The 10,766-nt window shown below is 36.8% G+C and overlaps 1 protein-coding gene across 1 annotated transcript; it reads left to right on the top strand.

The window, feature by feature from the left end:
- The first annotated feature begins 1,601 nt into the window (after nt 1–1,601).
- Nucleotides 1,602–10,496, top strand: LOC101300524 (presequence protease 1, chloroplastic/mitochondrial-like). The gene is made up of 19 exons (XM_004296030.1): nt 1,602–1,857; nt 1,943–2,126; nt 2,313–2,487; nt 2,570–2,702; nt 2,844–2,914; nt 3,597–3,680; nt 4,269–4,359; nt 5,475–5,995; nt 6,121–6,285; nt 6,360–6,578; nt 6,678–6,805; nt 7,895–8,084; nt 8,388–8,471; nt 8,562–8,659; nt 8,955–9,219; nt 9,307–9,469; nt 9,556–9,736; nt 9,953–10,024; nt 10,132–10,496. The coding sequence occupies exons 1-19, from the start codon at nt 1,602–1,604 to the stop codon at nt 10,271–10,273; spliced, it is 3,222 nt and encodes a 1,073-aa protein (XP_004296078.1). The 3' UTR covers nt 10,274–10,496.
- Nucleotides 10,497–10,766: the final 270 nt, after the last annotated feature.

Below are 10,766 nucleotides of genomic sequence, written 5' to 3'. Positions count from 1 at the left end.
CGGATTCGGAGGGAGTACAAGATGGATATGGAGAAGAAGAATTTGAGGCATAGTTACATATGCTTGGGATTTGTTTGCAAGAATTGTAATTTGGTTTGCTTTTATTACTTATGTTATTGTAATGGACTAATGGTTGTTTTATTTTTTAGACATTATTATCTCTTAAATATTGTAATATTTTATGGACTATTTTTATTATTTTAGACATTATATATTAGATTATATGTTTTAAAAATAATAAAAAAAATCTAGAAATTAGAATCCGAGTACTCCCCGAGTACTCGGCCGAGTACTCCTCTACTCGCTACTCACCGGCCGGCCGACCGACTACCGAGTAGCGAGTTTTAGAACCTTGCTCAAGACATTCAATTTTCCTAATGTGAGTAGTGAGGACTTTTAAGTTGAGGACTAGTTGAGGATTTTTCGGTTTATGGTTTAAAAGACCCAATTTTTTATCACATTTTGACATCTCATCCGTTCAGTTTTTAGGTTTATATGCAGATCATTTCTACAAATTTTCGGCCAAATTGATGTTCGTTAAGATAACAAACTAGATCAAATTAATGGACGAACCAAATCTGTCAAATATGAACCGTTCAAGTTCATAATTGATAAATCACACTTATGAATGCCGTAACAATTTTCAATATAGCTGAAAATTTAGAGAAATGATATACTCATAAATACCTATAGACTGAACGGTCAAGATGTAAATATAATATCGAAAGATGGGATAAGCCGAAAAGCCCTCACCAAATCCTCAACTTAAGGGTCCTCACTAGAAGAGTTCCTAATAAACAAAGGACATTGATACGACGTCTTATTACATATAGCTTGGAAAGAAAATCAATGTCTAACCAATGACGTCAAAGTTATGGGTAGTTAGAGCAGGATCCGAATCTTTAAAATCCGCGATCATGAGGATGACGTTCTTGTCCTCATATTGATTTTCTGTATATCTTATTCATTGATATGAGTCTTTTATATAGGGAATTACAAAGTACCAATATGGTAATGACAATGAATACATAGTCACATTCTAACTACATATCATGTTGGCAAAAGACCAAAGCACACATAAGGAATATCCTAGAATGATGGATTATACATTAATATCACATACATTCTCTTCATTCATCTCAAGTCACTGTGGAAGAAATTGCAACTTATTAAACAAAGACTCTTATGTAGTGAGAAATGCTCCTAAACCTTCAAGCCTCTATTATTTGGGGATTTCACTTTCCTTTTTCGATTTCATTTTTCACTTGTCAATCAAGAAAACAAAAATAAAAACAAAATCTACTTTCGTACTCCTCACTCCACTCCCTACACCAACACTTCAAGCAAACCATGAGAGCCATCAAACTGACTGTCTTCTTCCTAAGCAAGCAAGAAAAAAAACCTTCTTACCGTGTCTCAGAAATTCATAACGCTGTTACTCCCCAAAACCACCCATCCAAACCCCCTCAGATATTATTTCTCTCCCAATCAAAACAAAATTGAGAATGATAAAAACCAAACCTTTACTACTGCATACTTTGAGAATGATAAATACCAAACCTTTATCACCACTCTCCCTCCCAACTCTTCCCACCACAAAAATGGAGGGAGCAGCTCTCCTCCGCTCGTCTCTTTCCTCCACCAACCGCGCCTTCTTCTCCTTCCGCCCCCGCTTCTCCCGCTCCTTCTCCTCTTCTGCTTCTTCAGCTCTCAGAACCAATCGCCACCGTCAGATTCTCCGGCCCTCCCTCCTCCGCCGCACCTTCCTCCTTCCCGCCGCCTCCCCTCACTTCTCCAGGCGCTTCTCCTCCCTCTCCCCGCGCGCCGTCGCCACGCCGCTCACGCCGTCTCCGTCTGGTAACTCTTCTTTCTCACTCTCAAAACCCTAGCTTTTCCCAATGCGTCGTCGTTTTGATTGTTTATATTTGTGTGTGTGGTTTAGAGTCGTCTGGAGTTTCCGATGAGGTTGCGGAAAAGCTGGGATTCGAGAAGGTCACTGAAGAATTTATTGGAGAGTGTAAATCCAAAGCTCTGCTCTTCCGGCACAAGAAGACCGGTGCTCAGATGATTTCGGTTTCTAATGATGATGAGAACAAGGTTTTCGGCATTGTTTTCCGAACACCACCGTGAGTATAACCCCAAAATCGACTCTTTTATGTACCTGAGCTTTGAATTTATGAATTAGGATAGTGTATAAATGCTGTTCGTCTTGCATTTGATTAGTATTTTCGGCCTGTAACTGTGAATGTGTACTTGCTTAGTGTATGAGAATCGGGACATTGTTGATATCTTGATTCTATTTGTTGTTGCAGAAATGATTCCACTGGAATTCCACACATTCTGGAGCATAGTGTGTTGTGTGGGTCCAGGAAATACCCTTTGAAAGAGCCGTTTGTGGAATTGTTGAAAGGGAGCTTGAACACTTTTCTCAACGCATTCACCTATCCTGATAGGACTTGCTACCCCGTTGCCTCCACAAATACAAAGGTAAAAACGAGTTTGAGTACAATGTGGTTTACGGTGTATATCTTCTGTATTCTGAAATAGTGGTTTTCTTTTTTTAATTCAGGATTTCTATAATCTGGTCGATGTGTACCTGGATGCTGTGTTCTTTCCAAAATGTGTGGAGGATTTCCAGACTTTCCAGCAGGAGGGCTGGCATTACGAGCTCAATGATCCTTCTGAAGACATTTCTTATAAAGGTCGGATATAGATAGAAGTGCCCATTTTTACGTGTCCCTTTCTTAGATTTGCACTCTGGCAGAATTGTGTTTTTTTTTTTGTTGTTGCCCATTTCTAAGTGTGCCTAATTTAGTTTTAATCAATTTTGTTCTTACTTTCAGGAGTTGTTTTCAATGAGATGAAAGGGGTGTACTCCCAACCTGATAATATATTAGGGCGGATTGCTCAACAGGCAAGTTTTCTCTGTAACCTAAGTTTTTGTTCTGGGAGTTTGTATTTTTGACATCCATATATGCTAATTATTGAGTGTCATATGTTCCTGTTGAGTTCTCATTAACCTCTTGCTGATTTCAAAAGAGGCTGGATGATTTCTCTTTCTCTCTATCTCTGCTCCTTACCTCCCTCCTACCTTCTGTCTCTTATCTTATCTCCTCTCATAAATGGCTTTGTGTAATATGAGTCGCCACCTGAATCTGTTTATTGAACTAGCGCAAGGTCAATTCTAGGAAACTATGTAACTAGTGGAGATGAAAGTTATCTTGGGCTTTCTATTTTAACAGACAAGTTTAGGCTGAATGTCATATTAAATCGGATGTATGTAATAAGCTAAGATTTATCAGTTTACTATGTGCTGGTTACACTGATATTACTATAATGATGTAATTATGGTTCATGAATTCTGGATTTTGTTACGGCGCCTGATAAGTATGCTAGCCATCTATGTTGCTGATATGCTTAGCTACAGAATCATCTTTGTTATTGTTAATGATTCTATTACTTAATATTGAATGGCTCTTTGAGTCTGAAAGACTCGAGTGCCACCAGTTTGTTGTCATGTTGCCCCTGTGTGTGTAGTACTTTTGTAGAGTCCCTCTGGTTTCCTTTAATAATTGTTTAATTTACTTTTACTGCAGGCTCTTTTCCCAGACAATACCTATGGTGTGGACAGTGGAGGTGATCCAAAAGTTATTCCCAAACTGACATATGAGGAATTTAAGGTTTGTTGTGTTAACTGTTGTGAGCTATTTATGTCATAATACTTGGATAGGATTTCAAATATCTGATAGTTGAGGTGTTGTAACCTTGAGATAGTTGGTCTAGTTGACATTATGGTGGTTTTAGTGGTTAGTGGAGGATCTTTTCTAAAATCTGACTTTACGTTTTCTTTTTGGGTGAGTTCTGTGCAATGTTATATTCAGCACATTCTTTGCAATCTTATAAAGCAGTGTCCTGGATAATATTAGCATGCTTCTGACATATCATCTGACGTTCTGGACCATTTTGGCTGTAGAATGATTTAGATTTGATTAAGAAAGAGTTTTTTTTGTGTTTACAGTAGCTGCTGCTTATGAGTGTTTGTATTTCAGTCACAGGGGCTGTTAGTAGAATTAGCAGTGGCAGTTTGTGTATATATCACATTATTAGTTACACTTACTAATCTGTGGAAAGCTGGTGGTACTATCTTCTTGTATCCCAAGCATACTATCTATTCATATAGGATTACCCAACACACACACGCGCGCACACACACAGATATATTTCTGTCTTAAATAATAATTGTGCTCTTTATGACAAAACAACTACAGGAGTTCCACCGTAAATATTATCATCCGAGCAATGCCAGGATTTGGTTTTATGGAGATGATGATCCAACTGAGCGGCTACGCATTTTAAGTGGTATGAAAATTTGATCAGCTTATTTGTGCATACATATATTTGAATGGGATGCAATTTTTGACACTAATTTTTTATAATTATTTTTATCCATTAGATCTTAGTTGATCAAATGGTTGTTATCAACTGTGAGTATGATTAGGCATGTGACATGGCAATAATATTATTTTCAAATAAAATAAATGAATTTAATTAAACAAATTTGTTTAATGAAAATCGAAGAAAAAGTTCTACATTGAACTCCTGAAGATAGAACAGAGTGTTCTTCAGCGAAAATAAAAATAAAAATCCAGGTTCACATATATGGAAAAGTGGTGTGTGTGCTTATATTCATGTATAGGAAGCCATCAAATACATACACTGATTCATAAACAACCTAATCAATCTTCTTAATTGAAGGGGCAATTCAATTGGTCATGTTAAATGAATAACTCTGCAGACTAGACTTTGCTGGGCAAACCCTAATTCTTTGCTTGTAGAATATATAAGAAGCATTCAAATACTATGATGCTGAACTACATCCAATCATTGATATCTAAACTCTTCTTTAATCATTCCCTTTTTTCAAGATGGTCTTGGGTATTATTTGAAGGGAAGCACACCTCCTTGCCATAAACCTGGTGTTCATTTGGTATTCTTATGCAGTCAATCAAGCAAAGATTTTAGTTTGATTTTTGAAAAAAATTGTTCAAATGAATTCATATATCTTTTTATTTGAAAATAATATCATCGCCATGTCACTAGCCAAATCACACTCACAGTTTATAAGATCTAATGGATAAAAATAAGTGTAAAAAATAGTGTCAAATATTGTGTCCCTTGAACTGGACCCTATTTGAATTGCTTTTGTTTGCTTGCAAACTATCATGTCTACGATGTTCTGATTATGATTGAGAACTGATCGCTCCATAAATATTGTTATAAATGCTAATCTGGCCGTTTAAACCATGTTACAGACAACCTATTTCTGTTTGATAAATATATTTTGATCGCTCTCGTTATGTCCCGAGCTGCCATTTATTTATTGCAAGATAAAAAAAATTATGAACATTGTGGAATAATATATTTTGAATCTATAGCATTGTATTCCTACTCTCACTCTCTCGATATATCTACAGAGTACCTAGATATGTTTGATGCAAGTTCAGCTCCAAATGAATCAAGGGTTCAAACACAAAAACTATTTTCGGAACCAGTTAGGATTTCTGAGACATATCCTGCTGGTGAGGGTGGCGACTTAAAGAAAAAAGACATGGTATGCATCAATTGGTTGCTCTCTGAGAAACCCCTAGATTTGGAAACGGAGCTTGCCCTTGGGTTTTTGGATCATCTAATGTTGGGAACTCCTGCCTCTCCATTGAGGAAAATATTGCTAGAAAGTGGCTTGGGAGAAGCTATCATTGGAGGTGGGGTTGAAGATGAGCTCCTTCAACCTCAGTTTAGTATTGGGTTGAAGGGTGTTTCTCAAGATGATATTCCAAAGATAGAAGAATTAGTCATGAGTACACTTCAAAACCTAGCGGACGAGGGGTTTGATACAGCTGCTGTAGAAGCATCCATGAATACCATTGAGTTTTCTCTCAGGGAAAACAACACCGGATCATTTCCTCGTGGTTTGTCCTTGATGCTTCGATCCATGGTACACGGCCTATTTAGTTTGCTTTCATTCTTTTTTGTTCAATAAAATACCTGTCATCTTTTTTGACCATATATACTTGATCACAAGCTTAACTCAGTTCTTTTTTCTTTTACTTTTTCTCAAAGGGCAAGTGGATATATGATATGGATCCATTTCAGCCATTGAAGTATGAGAAACCTTTACTGGCACTAAAAGCAAGAATAGAAGAAGAAGGCTCTAAAGCTGTTTTTTCTCCTTTAATAGAGAAATTCATTTTGAACAATCCTCATCGAGTTGTGGTAGAAATGCAGGTAATCAATCATAAATTTTTCCGCAAAGCTTGCTTGCTCTTTTCTTTACTCCTAACTAGTAAAATCTATGTCAGCCTGATCCAGAAAAAGCTTCTCGTGATGAAGCAGCCGAGAAAGAGATTTTGGAGAAAGTAAAAGCAGGTATGACAGAAGAAGATCTCGCTGAGCTGGCACGCGCTACACAAGATTTGAAACTGAAGCAGGAAACTCCTGATCCACCAGAAGCTTTGAGAAGTGTTCCAAGCCTCTCTCTGCAAGACATTCCAAAGGAACCTATTGCTATTCCAACAGAGGTCCGTCGCCTTAAATGTTTTGTGTTCCAGTTTCATACAAGTTTTACCTCTAGTTCATTAAAAAGTAATTAAATAAGAAAACCTCTCTGTTAAATGTAGGTTGGAGACATCAATGGAGTTAAAATTTTGCAGCATGACCTTTTTACAAATGATGTTCTCTACACTGAAGTTGTGTTCGACATGAGTTTGCCAAAGCAAGAGCTCCTTCCTCTGGTACCTCTTTTTTGGTAAGATGCTGTCTTCAATATGAGTCACTGAAATTTTAGTTGCTATTAAGCATAACATGATGTTCTACAAATGAAGTTTTCTATTGGAAGGTTGACTTCTGAAGAAACTCAAAAAGTGATTTATCTTAGTTTGCTTTTCCTTGGGATTGTCTGCACAAACTAATTGATTCTCCACTTCCACCATTTGGTAGTTTATCTATATATCCAAATTCATAATGAGCTCTGGAAGCGAGACAAAAAATTTCTACTTTAGCCTATGGTTGTCAAGGTAGAACATAATGCTCCAGGGACCATCCTGCAATGCTTCCATTGTCAGACATACTTCATGAATGTGTTAGTTTCAGTTACCTGTCATTAACTAAGAAAATGAAGAAGGCTTACGTTGATGCCCATTTCTCACCAACTCCCTTATATTAGTCAATAAGAGAAACCGATTCTAATTCTCTTTTATTATTAGTCTTTTGTTACGTCTCTCCATTAAAAAATAAATAAATAAAAAAAATCTCATCAATTCTTAGATAATGTTAGTCTCTCAGGCATTTCTATCATTTGTTTAGAATCCCTGAGATACAAGGGGGCTCTGGTAACTAAAATTTCATCCCCCCATTTCTGAAACCCCTATTGGAAAAATATGAAAGTCCAAACTTTTCATCCATAGGAAATTATGAATTATGCGTATTAATTAACTACTAGACTACATGTTTACAGCAAATTGCACATAACTGTTTCTGGGTGAATACCTTAATGTTCTGAACTACTAGACTACACATTTCTGAATACCATGTCTGTTTAATAAGATATTCATGTTCGTTTCCACTAATTTTAGCAACTCATCGTGCCAAGAAAAGAAAAGAAAATTCCATATATCAGCCTTGCTGAAAAATCGGATGCAGTACTAGTAGTAGTAACAGCACTGATAGTATGAGCATCCTGCACAGAGCGGCAGACTAGTGGATTTATGTACTGACATCGGTAGTTTAAAAACGATGATCATGTACAAAGTACCGGTCAAGATCTACATGCATAATTAAGAATGAAGTTCTTTTTTGGGGGAAAGAGTGGCTGACTTTATCATGATGATCTTAACAGTCAATCATTGCTGGAGATGGGAACCAAAGATTTGAGTTTTGTGCAACTTAATCAGTTGATTGGAAGAAAAACTGGAGGGATATCAGTATATCCAATGACATCATCCGTCCGGGGCAAGAAAGATGCATGTAGCCATATAATTGTTCGAGGCAAAGCCATGGCAGGACGTGCTGATGATCTATTTCACCTGGTATTTTTTTTTCCTTTCCCAAACGTAAAATGGTTCCAGCTTCATTACTTATCGATCAATCTAAGTGAAGATTTTGATGTACTTAGATAATTGATCTTGCTGTTAATACTCATTTCTCAGAACTTGTCTTGATTTTTTGTTGCACTGAAGTCCAAGTTTTCTTTCACAGTGATGAATTATTCATGTACTACTTTTGGCACCATTAGGTTACAGTAGTCAGATGTAGGAAAATGTTTATGCACTGGGCTTGAGGAACAACTTCAAAAATAACTATTTGAATGACCAATGAATATGTTATTGCAGATGAACTGCATTCTTCAAGAAGTCCAGTTCACAGACCAGCAGCGGTTTAAGCAGTTCGTTTCCCAAAGCAAAGCTAGAATGGAGGTATAGTTTGTTTTCTAGAATAACATGTCAACAGAACGGATACTACTATTAGTGATCAAAGCTTAAAGAGTTTATGGTACTCCTTTTCAGAACCGATTGAGGGGTAGCGGTCATGGAATTGCTGCTGCAAGGATGGATGCAAAGCTAAATGTTGCGGGGTGGATTTCTGAACAAATGGGTGGTTTCAGGTTGGACCATAACTTTCAACTGATTTGACGTCTTAGCAAAGTGTCCAATGTTTTTCTCATTTTGAAGTGTACTACAACAGACATGGAGTTTTTGATTTGGTTGCCTCAAATAGCTTAAGATCAAGTTTCTTTTTTTTTTTTTTTTTTGCTGCCACTTGAATGATTTCAATAATTTTGAGAAGCTTTCCAGATTTCTGATTTCTTATTAATCCATATATACATTGAAATCAACTATTTTTCTTTCCTTCTACCAATTCAGTTTCTGATTCAGTTTTTGTAATTTCTGTCAACATAGTTACTTGGAGTTTCTACAAGATCTTGAACAGAAAGTTGATAATGATTGGGAGAAAATATCTTCATCTCTTGAGGAGATTCGCAAGTCCTTGCTTTCACGAGAGGGTTGCTTGATTAATATGACTGCTGAAGGAAAGAATCTTACCAACTCTGAGAAGTTTGTTGGCAAATTTCTGGATTTGCTGCCTAGTAAATCTCCCCTTACAAGAACTACTTGGAATGCTCGATTACCTTCTACTAATGAAGCCCTTGTTATACCTACTCAGGTTATAGCGCAATTAATTATCAGCATGCTTCCTTTTCTTTTTTCCATAATTATTGGAGTAATTATTCTAATCTCTTACTTTCTACAGGTTAATTATGTTGGAAAAGCAGCCAACATTTATGACACTGGATATCAACTTAATGGAAGTGCATATGTTATCTCCAAATACATAAGTAATACATGGTTGTGGGATCGTGTACGAGTAAGTGGTGGAGCATATGGAGGCTTTTGCGACTTTGATAGTCACTCTGGTATAACTATTATCTGTTTTATGTTTGTATGGAGTTTTATTTGCTGTCACATGACTCAGAACCTAACATTGTCGGACTTGATGTAGGTGTGTTCTCCTTCTTATCTTATCGCGACCCCAACTTGTTAAAGACGCTTGATATATATGATGGAACTGGGGAGTTTCTACGACAACTAGATATGGATGAAGAAACTCTCACAAAGTCCATTATTGGAACAATTGGAGATGTTGATTCCTACCAGCTTCCTGATGCCAAAGGTTACAGTAGGTATGTGGAGATAACTTATTCTACAAAGAGTTGATATTTTTATCAGCCATTATGATACAAAAGGGAGCAAGAAAAGAATTATTTCATCTTGAAATATGCCTGTTAATGGAAATAACCAAGTGACATAATATACAACCTGATAAAAAATCTCATTTGTGATTCCCTCAGATGTTTCTGTATTAACTATTAACCCATTTCCCTTTTTAATTTTTACAGTTTAATGCGGCATTTATTGGGAGTTTCAGACGAGGAAAGGCAAATTAGACGAGAAGAAATATTGTCAACCAGGTAAAGATGCTGATTCTTAAACCAAAACATTAAAATTATTTTAAGACAGATGCCTGTGAATAATTTTTATGCTCATGATTTTTACTTGTAACGCCTTTGTCCAACAGCTTGAAAGACTTCAAGGAGTTTGCAAATGCTATTGATGAAGTTAAAGACAAAGGGGTTTCTGTTGCAGTGGCATCTCCAGATGATGTCGATGCAGCACAAAAGGAAAGATCGAACTTATTTGAAGTGAAGAAAGCCCTCTAAGACGGGCATTGATGCAATGCTGTTATAATTTATAAAGAAATGGCCGCCTTATGCGTCTCTGTTTCCACCCCTCCACATAGAAAATCAATGCAACACCAATAGTAGATCAGGAAAGAAATTTTGAAATACTTTAAGGTGTACCCTGTCTTGCTACTGATTCTCACTTCAGACTGAAGAATGAGATCCAATTTTTTTGACACTAAAATTTCTCATTTGTTTCTCCTAGAGTTTTGGTCGTCTTGTTTTTGGGTATGTTTAATTCCCGAACATCTCCGGCAGATCTGGTACTTGAGGAATGTGTTTCCTTCATCCACTTTCGGCACTCTGCAGTCCCTAAAGAAAGAGCAAGGTGCCATGCAAGTACTTGCATCCCAGATTTACAAACATCTTTCCAATCGAGTCATGGCTTAGCAAATTTGCATCCCACAATTTTTTCAAGACCCAATTTATTATGATACACATATTTTCAACTATGTTGAAACTGGAGCCATGA

This window comes from Fragaria vesca, linkage group LG3 (genome assembly GCF_000184155.1).
Source record: "Fragaria vesca subsp. vesca linkage group LG3, FraVesHawaii_1.0, whole genome shotgun sequence".
In the NCBI taxonomy this organism is placed as follows: domain Eukaryota; kingdom Viridiplantae; phylum Streptophyta; class Magnoliopsida; order Rosales; family Rosaceae; genus Fragaria; species Fragaria vesca.
Note: the sequence above shows the minus strand (reverse complement) of the source record. Positions and strands in the feature narration are given on the sequence as shown.